General features: G+C 55.8%; 1 protein-coding gene across 1 annotated transcript; it reads right to left on the bottom strand.

Annotated features, from left to right (window-relative positions):
- Positions 1–263: 263 nt before the first annotated feature.
- On the bottom strand, positions 264–21,318 carry LOC144676031 (sphingosine kinase 2-like). Its single transcript, XM_078536555.1, has 6 exons — positions 20,788–21,318; positions 20,334–20,337; positions 19,100–19,249; positions 16,407–16,501; positions 3,463–3,578; positions 264–1,355 (listed from the first exon to the last, which is right to left on the bottom strand). The coding sequence occupies exons 1-6, from the start codon at positions 21,259–21,261 to the stop codon at positions 281–283; spliced, it is 1,914 nt and encodes a 637-aa protein (XP_078392681.1). The 5' UTR covers positions 21,262–21,318; the 3' UTR covers positions 264–280.
- Positions 21,319–22,247: the final 929 nt, after the last annotated feature.

Genomic DNA, 22,247 nt, shown 5'->3' with positions numbered 1-22,247 from the left:
GAGAGAGAGACACATGGTTAAGGAATGAAAGAACGAAACGGAGAGAGAAAGACGGAGAGAGAGAGAGAGGCAGACGGAGGAGGGAGAGAGAGAAGCAGACGGAGGGAGAGAGGGAGAGATGGAGCGTACGAGACAGAGAGACAGACAGACGAAAGACGGCTGAGGAATGAAAGTGTGACTGTGTCCGTCGTTGCCCCTTGGTGGGCGGGTTTGGAGACAGGGGGGGGGGGGGGTGGTAAAATGGCCCAGACCCCAGACCCCCCCGCCCCCCACCCCGCCCTCAGAGCCCGTTGCTGGTGTCAGCCGGGACGCCGGTGATGAGCTGGGCCAGACCCCTGTGGACCTGGGCCTGGAGGGGCCCGTACTCCACCCGCTCGCCGTCCACGGTCATGACGCCCCGCGGGGTGAGGGGCTCGAGCCGGAAGGCCAGGGCCGGCACGCAGAAGAGGTGGGGGCACCCGAGGGAGAAGTGGGCCCCCCTCCCCATGGCCAGGAAGAGGCGCAGGAGGGCGCGGCGCGAGATGCCAGCCCGCACGTAGCAGAGGTGGAGGGCCCCCTCGGCGAAGCGGGCGAAGGGGGCGGCCAGCAGGTCGGCCCCCAGGTGGGTCTGGTAGATGGCCAGCACCAGGACGAAGTCCCCCTCCACCGTCTCCCAGTGAGGGGGCACCGGCTGGCCCAGGGGGGGGACGAGCCCGTCCTGAGGGAGAGGAGGCGGAGGGGGAGGCGAGGAGGAGCAGGGGGAGGGGGAGGGGGAGGCGAAATCGCCCAACGGGGTCCCGCCCCCCGAGCCCCAGTCCCCGGCCGCACCGCCGGCCCCCTTCCTCGAGATCCGGTCCCCGGCCGCACCGCCGCCGGGAAGGTGATCGCCCTCCACCTCGTCCTCCTCCTCCCCCTCCGGCGGCAGCGAGGCCCCCTCGAAGGAGAAGCCCTCGCAGGCGGCGAAGGGGGAAGGGGAGTCGGCCGGGGCGCCTCGCCACAGGCCGGTCTCGGAAGAGGCGCGGCCCAGCGGCGGGAGCTGGGCGGGCGCCGGGCTGTTGGCCTGGGTGGTGATGCTGCGGCACAGCGCCCGCTTGGGCCGCCCGCCGGCCGGCAGGTAGGAGAGGCGGCCCCGGTAGCGCCGCAGGGAGGCCAGGCAGACCAGGGTCCCCACCGAGAAGCGGGCGGAACCCACCCCCCGGTACTTCTCGCTCTCGATGTCCACGTCGGCCACGAAGCCCCAGGCCACGCTCAGGAAGGAGAAGTGTCGCCGGCCGGACGCCGTGGTCACCGAGACCAGGTCCATTGGGGAGGCCAGGCCGCGGCACAGCAGCAGTGTGCAGTTCACCAGCAACTCCTCGCCCAGCGCCATCCCATACCTGAGGGACAGAGAGAGAGAGAGAGGGATTAGCGATCGCAACTCCCCAGGATCGTGGGACACAGAGAGAGAGAGAGAGAGAGTGTGTCAGTGTGTGAGAGAGGAGAGTTAGGGCTCTAGGTACACCCACGGCGCTGTTAGGGATGGAGTTCCGGGATTTTGTCCGTGTGGTGTAGGTACACCCACGGCGCTGTTAGGGATGGAGTTCCGGGATTTTGTCCCGTGTGGTGTAGGTACACCCACGGGGCTGTTAGGGAGGGAGTTCCAGGATTTTGTCCGTGTGGTGTAAGTACACCCACGGCGCTGTTAGGGAGGAGTTCCAGGATTTTGTCCGTGTGGTGTAGGTACACCCACGGCGCTGTTAGGGAGGGAGTTCCAGGATTTTGTCCGTGTGGTGTAGGTACACCCACGGCGCTGTTAGGGAGGGAGTTCCAGGATTTTGTCCGTGTGGTGTAGGTACACCCACAGCGCTGTTAGGGAGGGAGTTCCAGGATTTTGACCCAGTGACAGTGAAGGAACGGCCGATATATTTCCAAGTCAGGATGGTGAGGGGCTCAGAGGGGAACTTCCAGGTGGTGGTGTCCCCATGTGTCTGCTGCCCTTGTCCTTCTAGGTGGTAGAGGTCGTGGGTTTGGAAGGTGCTGTCGAAGGAGCCTTGGTGAGTTCCTGCAGCGCATCTTGTAGATGGTACACACACTGCTGCTACTGTGCATCGGTGGTGGAGGGAGTGAATGTTTGTGGATGGGGTGTTGATCAAGCGGGGCTGCTTTGTCCTGAATGGTGTCGAGCTTCTCGAGTGTTGTGGGAGCTGCACTCATCCAGGCAAGTGGGGAGTATTCCATTACACTCCTGACTTGTGCCTTGTAGATGGTGGACAGGCTTTGGGGAGTAAGGAGGTGAGTGACTCTCCGCAGGATTCCCAGCCTCTGACCTGCTCTTGTAGCCACAATATTTATAAGGTTGGTCCCAGTTCAGTTTCTGGTCAATGGTAACCCCCAGGATGTTGATAGTGGGGGATTCAGTGAGGGTAATGCCATTGAATGTCAAGGGGTGATGGTTGGATTCTCTCTTGATGGAGATGGTCATTGCCTGGCACTTGTGTGGCGCGAATGTTACTCACCACCTGTCAGCCCTGAGCCTGGATATTGTCCAGGTCTTGCTGCATTTGGACATGGGGCTGCTTCAGTATCTGAGGAGTTGCGAATGGTGCTGAACATTGTGCGATCATCAGCGAACATCCCCACTTCTGACCTTATGATGGAGGGAAGGTCATTGGTGAAGCAGCTGAAGATGGTTGGGCCGAGGACACTAACCCTGAGGAACTCCTGCAGTGATGTCCTGGAGCTGAGATGACTGACCTCCAACAACCACAACCATCTTCCTTTGTGCTGGGAATGACTCTAACCAGCGGAGAGTTTTCCCCCCCCATTCCTCATTGACTCCAGTGTTGCTAGGGCTCCTTGATGCCACACTCGGTCAAATGCTGCCTTGATGTCAAGGGCAGTCACTCTCACCTCACCTCGGGAGTTCAGCTCTTGTGTCCATGTTTGAACCAAGGCTGTAATGAGGTCAGGAGCTGAGTGGCCCCTGGCAGAACCCAAACTGGGCCTCAGTGAGCAGGTTATTTTGTGTGTGTGTAAGGGGGAGAGAGAGAGAGAGAGAGAGAGAGAGAAGGAAAAAGAAGCGTCTGTGAGTATGAGTGTATTTGAGTGTGAGTCAGTGAGAGAGTGTGAGTGAGAGAGTATGTGGGTGTGGGAGAGAGAGAGAGAGAGAGAGTGTGTGTCTGTATCCGCATGCGTGTGTGTCTCTGTGTGTCCACGTGTGTGTATCCGTGTCCGTGTGTGTCCATGTCCGCGTGCACGTGTCATTGTGTCCAAGCGTGTGCCCGGGTGTACGTGCGCCCGGGTGTGCGTGTGCCCGGGTGTGCGTGTGTGTCTGTGTGTCCATATCCGTGTTTGTCTGTGCGTGTCCATGTGTGTGTCCACGTGCGTATCCGTGTGCGTGTTTGGGCGTCTGTGTGTATGTGTGTGCGTGTGTGTGTGTGTTCGTGTGTCGGGAGTCTAAATGAGCTGGAGTTTAGAGAAACTCAGCTCTCAGTCTGGCCTTACCCAGCGTTGTGATTTACAGCAGCAGCAAGTGCATTCCCGGATCCTGCAGGGAGGATCCCAACCGGCATCTGAATCGCCTTCTCCCAATCCGGTCGCTCCATTAATCCATTAATAACCTACAAGAGAGAGACAGCAAGGGACAAATTAATAATCGTATCTAACCCCGTGCTGTCCCTGTCCTGGGAGTGTTTGATGGGGACAGTGTAGAGGGAGCTTTACTCTGTATCTAACCCCGTGCTGTACCTGTCCTGGGAGTGTTTGATGGGGACGGTGTAGAGGGAGCTTTACTCTGTATCTAACCCCATGCTGTACCTGTCCTGGGAGTGTTTGATGGGGACAGTGTAGAGGGAGCTTTGCTCTGTATCTAACCCCGTGCTGTCCCTGTCCTGGGAGTGTTTGATGGGGACAGTGTAGAGGGAGCTTTACTCTGTATATAACCACGTGCTGTACCTGTCCTGGGAGTGTTTGATGGGGACGGTGTAGAGGGAGATTTACTCTGTATCTAACCACGTGCTGTACCAGTCCTGGGAGTGTTTGATGGGGATGGTGCAGAGGGAGCTTTACTCTATATCTAACCCCGTGCTGTAACTGTCCAGGGAGTGTTTGATGGGGACAGTGTAGAGGGAGCTTTACTCAGTATCTAACCCCATGCTGTAACTATCCTGGGAGTGTTTGATGGGGACAGTGTAGAGGGAGCTTTACTCAGTATCTAACCCCATGCTGTAACTATCCTGGGAGTGTTTGATGGGGACAGTGTAGAGGGAGCTTTACTCTGTATCTAACCCCATGCTGTACCTGGCCTGTGAATGTCTGATGGGAAAAAGTAGAGGGAGATTTAGTCTGTATCTAACCCCTTGCTGTACCTGTCCTGGGAGTGTTTGATGTGGACAGTGTAGAAGGAGCTTTACTCTGTATCTCACCACGAGCTGTACCCATCCTGGGAGTGTTTGATGGGGACAGTGTAGAGGGAGCTTAATTCTATATCTAACCCCGTGCTGTACCTGTCCTGGGAGTGTTTAATGGGGATAGTGTAGAGGGAGATTTACTCTGTATCTAACCCCGCGCTCTACCTGTCCCAGGAGTGTTTGACAGGGACGGTGTAGAGGGAGCTTTGCTCTGCATCTAACCCCGTGCTGTACCTGTCCTGGGAGTGTTTGATGGGGACAGTGTAGAGGGAGATTTACTCTGTAACTAACCCCGTGCTGTACCTGTCCTGGGAGTGTTTGATGTGGACAGTGTAGAAGGAGCTTTACTCTGTATCTCACCACGAGCTGTACCCATCCTGGGAGTGTTTGATGCGGACAGTGTAGAGAGAGCTTTACTCTGTATCTAACCCCGTGCTGTACCTGTCCTGGGAGTGTTTGACAGGGACGGTGTAGAGGGAGCTTTACTCTGTATCTAACCCCGCGCTGTACCTGTCCCGGGAGTGTTTGACAGGGACGGTGTAGAGGGAGCTTTACTCTGTACCTAACCCCGTACTGTACCTGTCCTGGGAGTGTGTGATGGGGACAGTGTAGAGGAAGCTTTACTCTGTACCTAACCCCGTACTGTACCTGTCCTGGGAGTGTGTGATGGGGACAGTGTAGAGGGAGCGTTACTCTGTATCTAACCCCGTGCTGTACCTGCCCTGGGAGTGTTTGATGGGGACAGTGTAGAGGGAGCTTTACTCTGTATCTAACCCCGTGCTGTGCCTGTCCTGGGAGTGTTTGATGGGGACAGTGTAGAGGGAGCTTTACTCTGTATCTAACCCCGTGCTGTACCTGTCCTGGGAGTGTTTGATGGGGACAGTGTAAAGGGAGATTTACTCTGTACCTAACCCCGTGCTGTACCTATCCTGGGAGTGTTTGATGGGGACAGTGTAGAGGGAGCTTTACTCTGTATCTAACCCCGTGCTGTCCCTGTCCTGGGAGTGTTTGATGGGGACAGTGTAGAGGGAGCTTTACTCTGTATATAACCACGTGCTGTACCTGTCCTGGGAGTGTTTGATGGGGACGGTGTAGAGGGAGATTTACTCTGTATCTAACCACGTGCTGTACCAGTCCTGGGAGTGTTTGATGGGGATGGTGCAGAGGGAGCTTTACTCTATATCTAACCCCGTGCTGTAACTGTCCAGGGAGTGTTTGATGGGGACAGTGTAGAGGGAGCTTTACTCAGTATCTAACCCCATGCTGTAACTATCCTGGGAGTGTTTGATGGGGACAGTGTAGAGGGAGCTTTACTCAGTATCTAACCCCATGCTGTAACTATCCTGGGAGTGTTTGATGGGGACAGTGTAGAGGGAGCTTTACTCTGTATCTAACCCCATGCTGTACCTGGCCTGTGAATGTCTGATGGGAAAAAGTAGAGGGAGATTTAGTCTGTATCTAACCCCGTGCTGTACCTGTCCTGGGAGTGTTTGATGTGGACAGTGTAGAAGGAGCTTTACTCTGTATCTCACCACGAGCTGTACCCATCCTGGGAGTGTTTGATGGGGACAGTGTGGAGGGAGCTTAATTCTATATCTAACCCCGTGCTGTACCTGTCCTGGGAGTGTTTAATGGGGATAGTGTAGAGGGAGATTTACTCTGTATCTAACCCCGCGCTCTACCTGTCCCAGGAGTGTTTGACAGGGACGGTGTAGAGGGAGCTTTACTCTGCATCTAACCCCGTGCTGTACCTGTCCTGGGAGTGTTTGATGGGGACAGTGTAGAGGGAGATTTACTCTGTAACTAACCCCGTGCTGTACCTGTCCTGGGAGTGTTTGATGTGGACAGTGTAGAAGGAGCTTTACTCTGTATCTCACCACGAGCTGTACCCATCCTGGGAGTGTTTGATGCGGACAGTGTAGAGAGAGCTTTACTCTGTATCTAACCCCGTGCTGTACCTGTCCTGGGAGTGTTTGACAGGGACGGTGTAGAGGGAGCTTTACTCTGTATCTAACCCCGCGCTGTACCTGTCCCGGGAGTGTTTGACAGGGACGGTGTAGAGGGAGCTTTACTCTGTACCTAACCCTGTACTGTACCTGTCCTGGGAGTGTGTGATGGGGACAGTGTAGAGGGAGCGTTACTCTGTATCTAACCCCGTGCTGAACCTGTCCTGGGAGTGTTTGATGGGGACAGTGTAGAAGAAGCTTTACTCTGTACCTAACCCCGTACTGTACCTGTCCTGGGAGTGTGTGATGGGGACAGTGTAGAGGGAGCGTTACTCTGTATCTAACCCCGTGCTGTACCTGCCCTGGGAGTGTTTGATGGGGACAGTGTAGAGGGAGCTTTACTCTGTATCTAACCCCGTGCTGTGCCTGTCCTGGGAGTGTTTGATGGGGACAGTGTAGAGGGAGCTTTACTCTGTATCTAACCCCGTGCTGTACCTGTCCTGGGAGTGTTTGATGGGGACAGTGTAAAGGGAGATTTACTCTGTACCTAACCCCGTGCTGTACCTGTCCTGGGAGTGTTTGATGGGGACGGTGTAGAGGGAGCTTTACTCCGTATCTAACCTCGTGCTGTACCTGTACTGGAAGTGTTTGATGGGGACGGTGTAGAGGGAGCTTGACTCTGTATCTAACCCCGTGCTGTACCTGTCCTGGAAGTGTTTGATGGGGACAGTGTAGAGGGAACTTGACTCTGTATCGAACCGCGTGCTGTACCTGTCCTGGGAGTGTTTGATGGGGACGGTGCGGAGGGAGCTTTACTCTGTATCTAACCCCATGCTGAACCTGGCCTGTGAATGTCTGATGGGAAAAAGTAGAGGGAGATTTAGTCTGTATCTAACCCCGTGCTGTACCTGTCCTGGGAGTGTTTGATGGGGACGGTGTAGAGGGAGCATTACTCTGTATCTACCCCCGTGCGGTACCTGTCCTGGAAGTGTTTGATGGGGACAGTGTAGAGGGAGCTTTACTCTGTATCTAACCTCATGCTGTACCTGTCCTGGGAGTGTTTGATGGGGACAGTGTAGAGGGAGCTTTACTCTGTATCTAACCCCGTGCTGTACCTGTCCTGGGAGTGTTTGATGTGGACAGTGTAGAAGGAGCTTTACTCTGTATCCCACCACGAGCTGTACCCATCCTGGGAGTGTTTGATGTGGACAGTGTAGAGAGAGCTTTACTCTGTATCTAACCCCGTGCTGTACCTGTCCTGGGAGTGTTTAATGGGGACAGTGTGGAGGGAGATTTACTCTGTATCTAACCCCGCGCTGTACCTGTCCCGGGAGTGTTTGATGGGGACAGTGTAGAGGGAGATTTACTCTGTATCTAACCCCGCGCTGTACCTGTCCCGGGAGTGTTTGACAGGGACGGTGTAGAGGGAGCTTTACTCTGCATCTAACCCCGTGCTGTTCCTGTCCTGGGAGTGTTTGATGGGCACGTTGTAGAGGGAGCTTTACTCTGTATCTAACCCCGTACAGTACCTGTCCTGGGAGTGTGTGATGGGGACAGTGTAGAGGGAGCGTTACTCTGTATCTAACCCCGTGCTGTAACTGTCCTCGGAGCGTTTGATGGGGACAGTGTAGAGGGAGCTTGACTCTCTATCGAACCGCGTGCTGTATCTGTCCTGGGAGTGTTTGATGGGGACAGTGCAGAGGGAGCTTTACCCTGTATCTAGCCCCGTGCTGTACCTGTCCTGGGAGTGTTTGCTGGGGACAGTGTAGAGGGAGCTTGACTCAGTATCTAACCCCGTGCTGTACCTGTCCTGGGAGTGTTTGCTGGGGACAGTGTAGAGGGAGCTTTACTCAGTATCTAACCCTGTGCAGTACCTGTCCTGGGAGTGTTTCATGGGGACGGTGCGGAGGGAGCTTTACTCTGTATCTAACCCCATGCTGTACCTGGCCTGTGAATGTCTGATGGGAAAAAGTAGAGGGAGATTTAGTCTGTATCTAACCCCGTGCTGTACCTGTCCTGGGAGTGTTTGATGGGGACGATGTAGAGGGGCTTTACTCTGTATCTACCCCCGTGCGGTACCTGTCCTGGAAGTGTTTGATGGGGACAGTGTAGAGGGAGCTTTACTCTGTATCTAACCTCGTGCTGTACCTGTCCTGGGAGTGTTTGATGGGGACAGTGTAGAGGGAGCTTTACTCTGTATCTAACCCCGTGCTGTACCTGTCCTGGGAGTGTTTGACGTGGACAGTGTAGAAGGAGCTTTACTCTGTATCTCACCACGAGCTGTACCCATCCTGGGAGTGTTTGATGCGGACAGTGTAGAGGGAGCTTTACTCTGTATCTAACCCCGTGCTGTACCTGTCCTGGAAGTGTTTGATGGGGACAGTGTAGAGGGAGCTTTGCTCTGTATCTAACCCCGTGCTGTTCCTGTCCTGGGAGTGTTTGATGGGGACGGTGTACAGGGAGCTTTACTCTGTATATAACCACGTGCTGTACCTGTCCTGGGAGTGTTTGATGGGGACGGTGTAGAGGGAGCTTTACTCTGTATCTAACCCTGTGCTGTACCTGTCCTGGGAGTGTTTGATGGGGACAGGGTAGAGGGAGCTTTACTCTGTATCTAACCCCGTGCTGTACCTGTCCTGGGAGTGTTTGATGGGGACAGTGTAGAGGGAGCTTTACTCTGTATCTAACCCAGTGCTGTACCTGTCCTGGGAGTGTTTGATAGGGACAGTGTAGAGGGAGATTTACTCTGTGTCTAACCCCGTGCTGTACCTGTCCTGGGAGTGTTTGATGGGGACAGTGTAGAGGGAGCTTTACTCTATATCTAACCCCATGCTGTACCTGTCCTGGTAGTGTTTGATGGGGACGGTGTAGAGGGAGCTTTACTCTGTATCTAACCCCGTGCTATACCTGTCCTGGGAGTGATTGATGGGGACGGTGTAGAGGGAGCTTTACTCTGTATCATACCCTGTGCTGTACCTGTCCTGGGAGTGTTTGATGGGGACAGTGTAGAGGGAGCTTTACTCTGTATCTAACCCCGTGCTGTACCTGTCCTGGGAGTGTTTGATGGGGACAGTGTAGAGTGAGCTTTACTCTGTATCTAACCCCGTGCTGTAACTGTCCTGGGAGTGTTTGATGGGGACAGTGTAGAGGGAGCTTTACTCTGTATCTAACCCCGTCCTGGGAGTGTTTGATGGGGACAGTATTGAGGGAGCTTTACTCTGAATCTAACTGCATGCTGTACCTGTCCTGGGAGTGTTTGATGGGGACAATATTGAGGGAGCTTTACTCTGAATCTAACCCCATGCTGTACCTGTCCTGGGAGTGTTTGATGCGGACAGTGTAGAGGGAGCTTTACTCTGTATCTAATCCCGTGCTGTACCTGTCCTAGGAGTGTTTGATGGGGACAGTGTAGAGGGAGCTTTACTCTGTATCTAACCCCGTGCTGTACATGTCCTGGGAGTGTTTGATGGGGACGGTGTAGAGGGAGCTTTACTCTGTATCTAACCCGGTGCTGTACCTGTCCTGGGAGTGTTTGATGGGGACAGTGTAGAGGGAGCTTTACTCTGTATCTAACCTCGTGCTGTACCTGTCCTGGGAGTGTTTGATGGGGACAGTGTAGAGGGAGCTTTACTCTGTATCTAACCCCGTGCTGTACCTGTCCTGGGAGTGTTTGACGTGGACAGTGTAGAAGGAGCTTTACTCTGTATCTCACCACGAGCTGTACCCATCCTGGGAGTGTTTGATGCGGACAGTGTAGAGGGAGCTTTACTCTGTATCTAACCCCGTGCTGTACCTGTCCTGGAAGTGTTTGATGGGGACAGTGTAGAGGGAGCTTTGCTCTGTATCTAACCCCGTGCTGTTCCTGTCCTGGGAGTGTTTGATGGGGACGGTGTACAGGGAGCTTTACTCTGTATATAACCACGTGCTGTACCTGTCCTGGGAGTGTTTGATGGGGACGGTGTAGAGGGAGCTTTACTCTGTATCTAAACCCTGTGCTGTACCTGTCCTGGGAGTGTTTGATGGGGACAGGGTAGAGGGAGCTTTACTCTGTATCTAACCCCGTGCTGTACCTGTCCTGGGAGTGTTTGATGGGGACAGTGTAGAGGGAGCTTTACTCTGTATCTAACCCAGTGCTGTACCTGTCCTGGGAGTGTTTGATAGGGACAGTGTAGAGGGAGATTTACTCTGTGTCTAACCCCGTGCTGTACCTGTCCTGGGAGTGTTTGATGGGGACAGTGTAGAGGGAGCTTTACTCTATATCTAACCCCATGCTGTACCTGTCCTGGTAGTGTTTGATGGGGACGGTGTAGAGGGAGCTTTACTCTGTATCTAACCCCGTGCTATACCTGTCCTGGGAGTGATTGATGGGGACGGTGTAGAGGGAGCTTTACTCTGTATCATACCCTGTGCTGTACCTGTCCTGGGAGTGTTTGATGGGGACAGTGTAGAGGGAGCTTTACTCTGTATCTAACCCCGTGCTGTACCTGTCCTGGGAGTGTTTGATGGGGACAGTGTAGAGTGAGCTTTACTCTGTATCTAACCCCGTGCTGTAACTGTCCTGGGAGTGTTTGATGGGGACAGTGTAGAGGGAGCTTTACTCTGTATCTAACCCCGTCCTGGGAGTGTTTGATGGGGACAGTATTGAGGGAGCTTTACTCTGAATCTAACTGCATGCTGTACCTGTCCTGGGAGTGTTTGATGGGGACAATATTGAGGGAGCTTTACTCTGAATCTAACCCCATGCTGTACCTGTCCTGGGAGTGTTTGATGCGGACAGTGTAGAGGGAGCTTTACTCTGTATCTAATCCCGTGCTGTACCTGTCCTAGGAGTGTTTGATGGGGACAGTGTAGAGGGAGCTTTACTCTGTATCTAACCCCGTGCTGTACATGTCCTGGGAGTGTTTGATGGGGACGGTGTAGAGGGAGCTTTACTCTGTATCTAACCCGGTGCTGTACCTGTCCTGGGAGTGTTTGATGGGGACAGTGTAGAGGGAGCTTTACTCTGTATCTAACCCCGTGCTGTACCTGTCCCGGGAGTGTTTGACAGGGACGGTGTAGAGGGAGATTTACTCTGTATCTAACCCCGCGCTGTACCTGTCCTGGGAGTGTTTGATAGGGACGGTGTAGAGGGAGCTTTACTCTGCATCTAACCCCGTGCTGTACCTGTCCTGGGAGTGTTTGATGGGGACGGTGTAGAGGGAGCTTTACTCTGTATCTAACCCCGTGCTGTACCTGTCCTGGAAGTGTTTGATGGGGACAGTGTAGAGGTAGCTTTGCTCCGTATCTAACCCCGTGCTGTCCCTGTCCTGGGAGTGTTTGATGGGGACAGTGTAGAGGGAGCTTTACTCTGTATATAACCACGTGCTGTACCTGTCCTGGGAGTGTTTGATGGGGACGGTGTAGAGGGAGCTTTACTCTGTATCTAACCCTGTGCTGTACCTGTCCTGGGAGTGTTTGATGGGGACAGGGTAGAGGGAGCTTTACTCTGTATCTAACCCCGTGCTGTACCTGTCCTGGGAGTGTTTGATGGGGACAGTGTAGAGGGAGCTTTACTCTGTATCTAACCCAGTGCTGTACCTGTCCTGGGAGTGTTTGATAGGGACAGTGTAGAGGGAGATTTACTCTGTGTCTAACCCCGCGCTGTACCTGTCCTGGGAGTGTTTGATGGGGACAGTGTAGAGGGAGCTTTACTCTATATCTAACCCCGTGCTGTACCTGTCCTGGTAGTTTTTGATGGGGACGGTGTAGAGGGAGCTTTACTCTGTATCTAACCCCGTGCTGTACCTGTCCTGGGAGTGATTGATGGGGACGGTGTAGAGGGAGCTTTACTCTGTATCTTACCCTGTGCTGTACCTGTCCTGGGAGTGTTTGATGGGGACAGTGTAGAGGGAGCGTTACTCTGTATCTAACCCCGTGCTGTAACTGTCCTCGGAGCGTTTGATGGGGACAGTGTAGAGGGAGCTTGACTCTCTATCGAACCGCGTGCTGTATCTGTCCTGGGAGTGTTTGATGGGGGCAGTGCAGAGGGAGCTTTACTCTGTATCTAGCCCCGTGCTGTACCTGTCCTGGGAGTGTTTGCTGGGGACAGTGTAGAGGGAGTTTGACTCAGTATCTAACCCCGTGCTGTACCTGTCCTGGGAGAGTTTGCTGGGGACAGTGTAGAGGGAGCTTTACTCAGTATCTAACCCTGTGCAGTACCTGTCCTGGGAGTGTTTCATGGGGACGGTGCGGAGGGAGCTTTACTCTGTATCTAACCCCATGCTGTACCTGTCCTGGGAGTGTTTGATGGGGACGGTGTAGAGGGGCTTTACTCTGATTCTACCCCCGTGCGGTACCTGTCCTGGAAGTGTTTGATGGGGACAGTGTAGAGGGAGCTTTACTCTGTATCTAACCTCGTGCTGTACCTGTCCTGGGAGTGTTTGATGGGGACAGTGTAGAGGGAGCTTTACTCTGTATCTAACCCCGTGCTGTACCTGTCCTGGGAGTGTTTGACGTGGACAGTGTAGAAGGAGCTTTACTCTGTATCTCACCACGAGCTGTACCCATCCTGGGAGTGTTTGATGCGGACAGTGTAGAGGGAGCTTTACTCTGTATCGAACCCCGTGCTGTACCTGTCCTGGAAGTGTTTGATGGGGACAGTGTAGAGGGAGCTTTGCTCTGTATCTAACCCCGCGCTGTTCCTGTAGTGGGAGTGTTTGATGGGGACGGTGTAGAGGGAGCTTTACTCTGTATATAACCACGTGCTGTACCTGTCCTGGGAGTGTTTGATGGGGACGGTGTAGAGGGAGCTTTACTCTGTATCTAACCCTGTGCTGTACCTGTCCTGGGAGTGTTTGATGGGGACGGGATAGAGGGAGCTTTACTCTGTATCTAACCCCGTGCTGTACCTGTCCTGGGAGTGTTTGATGGGGACAGTGTAGAGGGAGCTTTACTCTGTATCTAACCCAGTGCTGTACCTGTCCTGGGAGTGTTTGATAGGGACAGTGTAGAGGGAGATTTACTCTGTGTCTAACCCCGTGCTGTACCTGTCCTGGGAGTGTTTGATGGGGACAGTGTAGAGGGAGCTTTACTCTATATCTAACCCCGTGCTGTACCTGTCCTGGTAGTGTTTGATGGGGACGGTGTAGAGGGATATTTACTCTGTATCTAACCCCGTGCTGTACCTGTCCTGGGAGTGATTGATGGGGACGGTGTAGAGGGAGCTTTACTCTGTATCATACCCTGTGCTGTACCTGTCCTGGGAGTGTTTGATGGGGACAGTGTAGAGGGAGCTTTACTCTGTATCTAACCCCGTGCTGTACCTGTCCTGGGAGTGTTTGATGGGGACAGTGTAGAGGGAGCTTTACTCTGTATCTAACCCCGCACTGTAACTGTCCTGGGAGTGTTTGATGGGGACAGTGTAGAGGGAGCTTTACTCTGTATCTAACCCCGTCCTGGGAGTGTTTGATGGGGACAGTATTGAGGGAGCTTTACTCTGAATCTAACTGCATGCTGTACCTGTCCTGGGAGTGTTTGATGGGGACAATATTGAGGGAGCTTTACTCTGAATCTAACCCCATGCTGTACCTGTCCTGGGAGTGTTTGATGGGGACAGTGTAGAGGGAGCTTTACTCTGTATCTAATCCCGTGCTGTACCTGTCCTAGGAGTGTTTGATGGGGACAGTGTAGAGGGAGCTTTACTCTGTATCTAACCCCGTGCTGTACATGTCCTGGGAGTGTTTGATGGGGACGGTGTAGAGGGAGCTTTACTCTGTATCTAACCCGGTGCTGTACCTGTCCTGGGAGTGTTTGATGGGGACAGTGTAGAGGGAGCTTTACTCTGTATCTAACCCCGTGCTGTACCTGTCCCGGGAGTGTTTGACAGGGACGGTGTAGAGGGAGATTTACTCTGTATCTAACCCCGCGCTGTACCTGTCCTGGGAGTGTTTGACAGGGACGGTGTAGAGGGAGCTTTACTCTGCATCTAACCCCGTGCTGTACCTGTCCTGGGAGTGTTTGATGGGGACGGTGTAGAGGGAGCTTTACTCTGTATCTAACCCCGTGCTGTACCTGTCCTGGGAGTGTTTGATGGGGACAGTGTAGAGGGAGCTTTGCTCTGTATCTAACCCCGTGCTGTCCCTGTCCTGGGAGTGTTTGATGGGGACAGTGTACAGGGAGCTTTACTCTGTATATAACCACGTGCTGTACCTGTCCTGGGAGTGTTTGATGGGGACGGTGTAGAGGGAGCTTTACTCTGTATCTAACCCTGTGCTGTACCTGTCCTGGGAGTGTTTGATGGGGACAGGGTAGAGGGAGCTTTACTCTGTATCTAACCCCGTGCTGTACCTGTCCTGGGAGTGTTTGATGGGGACAGTGTAGAGGGAGCTTTACTCTGTATCTAACCCAGTGCTGTACCTGTCCTGGGAGTGTTTGATAGGGACAGTGTAGAGGGAGATTTACTCTGTGTCTAACCCCGTGCTGTACCTGTCCTGGGAGTGTTTGATGGGGACAGTGTAGAGGGAGCTTTACTCTATATCTAACCCCGTGCTGTACCTGTCCTGGTAGTGTTTGATGGGGACAGTGTAGAGGGAGCTTTACTCTGTATCTAACCCCGTGCTGTACCTGTCCTGGGAGTGATTGATGGGGACGGTGTAGAGGGAGCTTTACTCTGTATCATACCCTGTGCTGTACCTGTCCTGGGAGTGTTTGATGGGGACAGTGTAGAGGGAGCTTTACTCTGTATCTAACCCCGTGCTGTACCTGTCCTGGGAGTGTTCGATGGGGACAGTGTAGAGGGAGCTTTACTCTGTATCTAACCCCGTGCTGTAACTGTCCTGGGAGTGTTTGATGGGGACAGTGTAGAGGGAGCTTTACTCTGTATCTAACCCCGTCCTGGGAGTGTTTGATGGGGACAGTATTGAGGGAGCTTTACTCTGCATCTAACTGCATGCTGTACCTGTCCTGGGAGTGTTTGATGGAGACAATATTGAGGGAGCTTTACTCTGAATCTAACCCCATTCTGTACCTGTCCTGGGAGTGTTTGATGGGTCAGTGTAGAGGGAGCTTTACTCAGTAACTAACCCCACGCTGTACCTGTCCGGGGAATGTATGATGGGGATGGTGTAGAGGGAGCTTTACTCTGTATCTAACCCCGTGCTGTACCTGTCCTGGGAGTGTATGATGGGGACAGTGTAGAGGGAGATTTACTCTGTATCTAACCCTGTACTGTACCTGTCCTGGGAGTGTTTGATGGGGACGGTGTAGAAGGAGCTTTACTCTGTATCTGACCCCGTGCTGTACCTGTCCTGGGATTGTTTGATGGGGACAGTGTAGAGGGATATTTACTCTGTATCTAACCCCGTGCTGCACCTGTCCTGGGAGTGTTTGATGGGGACAGTGTAGAGGGAGCTTTACTCTGTATCTAACCCCATGCTGTACCTGTCCTGGGAGTGTTTGATGGGGACAGCGTAGAGGGAGATTTACTCTGTATCCAACCCCATGCTGTACATGTCCTGGGAGTGTTTGATGGGGACGGTGTAGAGGGAGCTTTACTCTGTATCTAACCCCGCGCTGTAACTGTCCTGGGAGTGTTTGATGGGGACAGTGTAGAGGGAGCTTTACTCTGTATCTAACCCCGTGCTGTACCTGTCCTGGGAGTGTTTGATGGGGACGGTGCGGAGGGAGATTTACTCTGTATCTAACCCCGTGCTGTACCTGTCCTGGGAGTGTTTGATGGGGCGGTGTAGAGGGAGATTTACTCTGTATCTAACCCCGTGCTGTACCTGTCCTGGGAGTGTTTGATGGGGACAGTGTAGAGGGAGCTTTACTCTGTATCTAACCCCGAGCTGTACCTGTCCTGGGAGTGTTTGATGGGGACGGTGCGGAGGGAGATTTACTCTGAATCTAACCCCGTGCTGTACCTGTCCTGGGAGTGTTTGATGGGGACGGTGTAGAGGGAGCTTTACTCTGTATCTAACCCCGTGCTGTACCTGTCCTGGGAGTGTTTGATGGGGACAGTGTAGAGGGAGCTTTACTCTGTATCTAACCCCGTGCTGTACCTGTCCTGGGAGTGTTTGATGGGGACGGTGCGGAGGGAGATTTACTGTGTTCTCACCTCGTACAGGAGGCCATCTCCAGACACAATGACGATTCCATCCCACTCGTCCAGTTTGATTTCTTGAACTAGCTCTCGGGCGTGGTTCTGATACTCTGTGTGAAAAGGACAAAGATGATCGAGGCTGAGTAGATTCTGTTCACACTGTGAGAGACACAGAGGTCATTGAACATGGCAGGGGGAGGCCATTCAGCCCCTCGTTCCCATGCCTGCTCCTTGAACAAGGGAACCAATGAATCCCCCTCCCTCCCCCTCTCCCTCCCTCCCTCCCTCCCTCTCCCTGTCAACGTTTCCCCTTCGAGTATTTATCCGATTTCCCCTTTTTGAAAATGCCGATTGAATCTGCTTCCGTCGCCCTTTCGGGCAGCGCCTTCCAGATCACAACAACTCGCTGTGTTTAAAACAAAACCTTTCCCCATCTCCCCCCCCGCACTCACCCCCACCCCCACTCACCCCCACCCAACCCCCATCTCCACCCCTCCCCACCCCCACTCACCCCCACCCCCATCTCCCCCTCCCTCCCCACCCCCACTCACCCCCACCCCAACCCCCATCTCCCCCTCCCTCCCCACCCCCACTCACCCCCACCAACCCCCACCCCCTCTGGTTCTTTCCCTCCCGATCGCCCTCGATCTGTGTGGTCCCTCTGGTTCCTGACCCTCCTGTCACCGGGAACTAGTTTCTCCTCATTGACCCCCCCTCCCCTCATCGCAGACCCTTCCCAATTCCGAACGCCTCGATTCAATCTCCCCCCCTTTAACCTTCTCCGCTCTGAGGAGAACGAGGACCCCCGGCTCCTCCCGGCCTCTCCCTCTCTCTCTCCGTGCGGACTGAAGCCCCTATTGCCGTACAGAGGGTCTGTCACATAAAGGGTTAATGTGGAACGGAGGCCAGTACCACCCAACACGGTCACGTAAGAGAGCACATGACCCGCATCTCGGAGGTCAGCCTGGTGTTGGACAGAGACGTGTGTAGAAGCAAGCATGGAGACATCTCCTCGCTTGGACCTTGACTGTACCTATGTATATAGCGTCTAGAAGCTAATAAATACTTACAGCTGAACTATGAATACCTTTAATAAGACCTAATAAACTGTGGCCAACATTATGCATCATGGGGGCAGCGATTGGAAAAGTCAAAACTGTGCCGAGATGGCAGAAGAAAATTAAAATCCTGGAAGACTGAAGGATAAAGTCAAAGAAGGGGGTGCAGGAGCAGAAAGACTTGGGTGTATATGTGCACAGATCACTGAAGGTGACAGGACAGGTAGAGAGAGCAGTTAATAACGTATATAGTATCCTGGGCTTTATTAATAGGGGCAGAGAGTACAAGAGCAGGGAGGGTGTGTTGAGCTGGGATAAGACACAGGCTGAGAGATGGGGTAATAACTTCTTTTAGAGTTAAAACAATTAACTAAATTAACAATAACAAGGGAGAAATCAAGCACAGCCCCTAAGTCAGGTCAGCTGTAAAACCAAGGACAAAGTTTAAAGGAAACTTACAACCATTAAACCAAAATGTGATTAAAGGGGGTCAACAAAACACCCCAGTCCCCGCGGTACCCACCGGGCACGGAAGGCCTCGATGGTGCCGGCAGACACCGCGTGCTCCCTCTCCAGGGACACCCGGCCGCGTACGTAGCCGCGGAAGAGGGACAAACAATCGGGCGGGACTCCCCCCTCGATCGCCCGCTGCCTGGACCTGTTCATGGCCAACCTGGCCAGGCCCAGGAGCAGGTTCACAAGGAGGTCCTCCTCCTCCTTCCCGACCCCCTTCCGCACCGGGTGTCCGTAGATCAGGAGCGTGGGACTGAAGTGCAAACAAAACAGTAACAAAAGGTTTTTTTAAATAACTGAAAAGGGAGTGCAGCCTACAACACCCTATGTAAACGTGGTCCACGGACTCCACAAGACCGCAAAAAGGGCAAGTGTCCTGGGAGTCCGTGGACCTACACATCCTCCGATTGTAGGGGACTGCTGCGTGCAACACCCTCCAACCCAGGTCCCCGGCTGCGACCTGGACACTCACTGACGCGCGACGCGCCAACTCCTGCGGGAGCATCCAGCCCAGTCCTCCGCCACCCAGCACGTCCCCGACCCTGGTCACCCCAGCAGCCACAGCCCTCCTCTCCGCCGGCCGCCGAAAGGGACAGAGGGGCGGATTCCTGAGCAGCGGCTCTCTAACGATAGCCGCTATTCCTGACGGGGGGGGGGAGAGCTGCGTCGCGAGGCGACCACGTTCCAGACTTTGATCAGGTCCTGGTAAAAGACGGGCAACGCCTGTAAGGAGCCCCCGAGGCCCCTCTGCTCTATAAACAGGAGCTGCACGTCATAATTCAGGCCGTGCACCTGGCGGAAAAAAATACATCGCCAGGGCACACCATCTCGGAGGAGGCTCGACGTAAAGGTATCGCTGCAGGGTCTGAAGACGGAAAGTCGCCACCTGTGTGCGTAGGCACACTAGCGCCTGACCGCGGAGAAAGGTGTACCTACACATATAAGTTCTCAGTGTTAATAAATATTTGCTGCTGAATGAACCAAGACCGGGATTAAGTCAAAAAGATCTATCGAACTTGGCTAAAACATCTCCCAACGCGTCATTACAGCAGACCGATCTGGTAATCTCCTCTGCAGCCTGTCCTCTGATAGTCGCTCGACTGGACGCAGTACCCTGGTCCAGAGTGACGGAGTTACCTGTGCAGATGAGGTTATAACTGATGTTTGCTTCCAGGATCATTGGCAGGATGTGGTTTTCACAGTAGCTCATAGCCAGAGAACGACCGCTGTGAGGGTTAACGAAGAAGAGGAGCCTTCGGGGCCGGGGGAGAAGGCTGGGTGTGATTTCTGCAGAGAGAGAGATAATCTGTTGGAAACCACATCGACCAGCAACGGCTGCCTCAGTACCCACCTACCCTCACCCAGAGGGGACCGAGAGGCTCCCGTCTCCCTCGGTACCCGCCCACCCTCACCCACGGGGACCGAGAGGCTCCCGTCTCCCTCGGTGCCCGCCCACCCTCACCCACAGGGACCGAGAGGCTCCCGTCTCCCTCGGTATCCACCCACCCTCACCCACAGGGACACCGAGAGGCTCCCGTCTCCCTCGGTACCTGCCCACCCTCACCCACAGGGGGACCAAGAGGCTCCCCTCTCCCCCTCGATACCCGCCCACCCTCACCCACAGGGACCGAGAGACTCCCCTCTCCCCCTCGGTACCCACCCACCCTCACCCACAGGGACTGAGAGGCTCCCGTCTCCCTCAGTACCCACCCACCCTCACCCACAGGGACCGAGAGTCTCCCGTCTCCCTCGGTACCCGACCACCCTCACCCACTGGGACCGAGAGGCCCCTGTCTCCCTCGGTACCCACCCACCCTCACCCACAGGGAGCGAGAGGCTCCCATCTCCCTCGGTACCCACCCACCCTCACCCACAGGGAGACCGAGAGGCTCCCGTCTCCCTCGGTACCCACCCACACTCACCCACAGGGAGCGAGAGGCTCCCGTCTCCCTCGGTACCCACCCACCCTCACCCACAGGGACCGAGAGACTCCCGTCTCCCTCGGTACCCGCCCACACTCACCCACAGGGACCGAGAGGCTCCCGTCTCCCTCGGTACCCGCCCACCCTCACCCACAGGGACCGAGAGACTCCCGTCTCCCTCGGTATCCACCCACCCTCACCCACAGGGACACCGAGAGGCTCCCGTCTCCCTCGGTACCTGCCCACCCTCACCCACAGGGGGACCAAGAGGCTCCCCTCTCCCCCTCGATACCCGCCCACCCTCACCCACAGGGACCGAGAGACTCCCCTCTCCCCCTCGGTACCCACCCACCCTCACCCACAGGGACTGAGAGGCTCCCGTCTCCCTCAGTACCCACCCACCCTCACCCACAGGGACCGAGAGTCTCCCGTCTCCCTCGGTACCCGACCACCCTCACCCACTGGGACCGAGAGGCCCCTGTCTCCCTCGGTACCCACCCACACTCACCCACAGGGAGCGAGAGGCTCCCGTCTCCCTCGGTACCCACCCACCCTCACCCACAGGGAGACCGAGAGGCTCCCGTCTCCCTCGGTACCCACCCACACTCACCCACAGGGAGCGAGAGGCTCCCGTCTCCCTCGGTACCCACCCACCCTCACCCACAGGGACCGAGAGACTCCCGTCTCCCTCGGTACCCGCCCACACTCACCCACAGGGAGCGAGAGGCTCCCGTCTCCCTCGGTACCCACCCACCCTCACCCACAGGGGGACCAAGAGGCTCCCGTCTCCCCCTCGGTACCCGCCCACCCTCACCCACAGGGACCGAGAGGCTCCCCTCTCCCCATCGATATCCTCCGACCCTCACCCGCAGGGGCCGAGCAGGTGCCATCTCCCTCGGCGACCTCCCCGGGCAGCTCCACCCCGAGCAGCAGGCACCTGACCGCCGTGGTCCACCTCTCGGCCGTGGCCTGGTTCTCCGGCCGGCTGCCGCCGCCGTCCACCCGGAAGGTCTTGACCAGCCTCTGGCGGCCCCGGCTGACCCCCACCACCGCCCTCCGCTTGCGAGGCGGGTAGCAGTAGAGGGCAAAGTAGGCCGCCTGGTCATCCTCCCCCTCCTCCTGCGGCCGCCCCTCCTCCGGCCGCCCCTCCTCTGGCCGCCCCTCCGGCCGCCCCGCCGCCGCCGCCGTCGGGCCCTTGACCGGCCGGCACTCCAGCACGTGGCGGAGCGGCACCACCAGGCGGCGCTCGTCCCCGGGCCCGGCGGTCAGCCTCTGGACGTGCAGCTCGCTGCGGGTCAGGGTGAGGGCGTACCGGGCGGCCCGGCGTCCGGCCGCCCCGAACTCGCCCCGCAGGACGACCGGCGAGGCCGCCTCCATCTTGGCCCCGGGGTCGGCGGGTCCCTGGCTGGACCCCGGGTTGGCGTAGGCCAGGGGGGGGGGTCAAAGGTCACGGCGTTCGGTCGGTCAAGCGGGCGAAGGCCCGGGCTCCGCCGGAGGGGGTCTTCAGGTGGCTGGGGTCTCCCTCCACAGAAGGGGAGGGTGGCTTAGTGGGGGGGAGGAGGAGGAGGGAGGGAGGGAGGGGGGTAAAAGTTGACCCTGAGGCTCCCCGGCCCAAGAGGCAAAGGCCAAGGGACATGGCCCAGGATCCAAACGCGGAAGTGGCGGCTGACGGGCAGCCGCGCGCACCCAATGGCAGCCCGTGGCCGCCCACCGACGGCTGACCAATCGGAAGCGGGAGAAGGCGGAGGGGCGGGATGTGCCAACTCCCTCGCCGCTGATGGGCAGCCGCGCGGGCCAATGGGATCCCGGAGCCGCCCACAGAAGGCCGACCAATCGGAATCCGAGAGGAGCCGGGGGGGGCGGGACCTGCCCCGCTCTCCCTCCTCCGGGACAATTATTTTTCGAGTCTGGCCATCGGAGCCGCCTCCTGTGCCCCTTGGAGTGATAAATACGTCGAGGTTTTAAATTTTGAAAGGGTTCTTTAGTAAAGGCAAAAAAAAAATGGGGGCCGCCCACGTGATCGACCGTTGCTATGGGCGGAGGAGCAGGGAGGCCATCTTTGAGATGGGCGGAGATGGAGAGGGTGAGGGAGTGTGAGGGAAGGGAAGCGGCTCTGCCATCTTTGAGCCGGGCGTCGGCCGGGGCGGAAGGACGCTTCCTACGCCCCACCCCCACTTGACAGGCCCCACCCACCCCCGCCGCCATCTTTGTGAAGGGCAGCGCGCATCCAGCCGGCCACCGCCATCTTTGTGAGGGGCAGCCCACATGGCCACTGTCAGGGTTGTTGGGTGGGGGGCTATTCTTGTAGGGGGTAAAGTTCTGCCTTGAACCTCCCTTCCCAGCGCCCCTATTTCACTTGCCTT

Source organism: Cetorhinus maximus, unplaced genomic scaffold (assembly GCF_964194155.1).
Source record: "Cetorhinus maximus unplaced genomic scaffold, sCetMax3.hap1.1 HAP1_SCAFFOLD_1305, whole genome shotgun sequence".
Classification (NCBI taxonomy): Eukaryota; Metazoa; Chordata; class Chondrichthyes; order Lamniformes; family Cetorhinidae; genus Cetorhinus; species Cetorhinus maximus.
The sequence above is the reverse complement of the archived record's forward strand: the minus strand, read 5'-3'. Positions and strand labels throughout refer to the sequence as shown.

What these genes read in the sequence shown, in the direction of transcription:
- LOC144676031 (XM_078536555.1), bottom strand. Translation starts at nt 21,261, where the DNA reads ATGGAGGCGGCCTCGCCGGTCGTCCTGCGGGGCGAGTTCGGGGCGGCC. An exon ending in TTATAACCTCATCTGCACAG is followed by an intron (nt 16,502 to 19,099) that starts GTAACTCCGTCA and finishes CTTTTCACACAG; the next exon opens with AGTATCAGAACCACGCCCGA. An exon ending in GCTGTAAATCACAACGCTGG is followed by an intron (nt 1,356 to 3,462) that starts GTAAGGCCAGAC and finishes TCTGTCCCTCAG; the next exon opens with GTATGGGATGGCGCTGGGCG.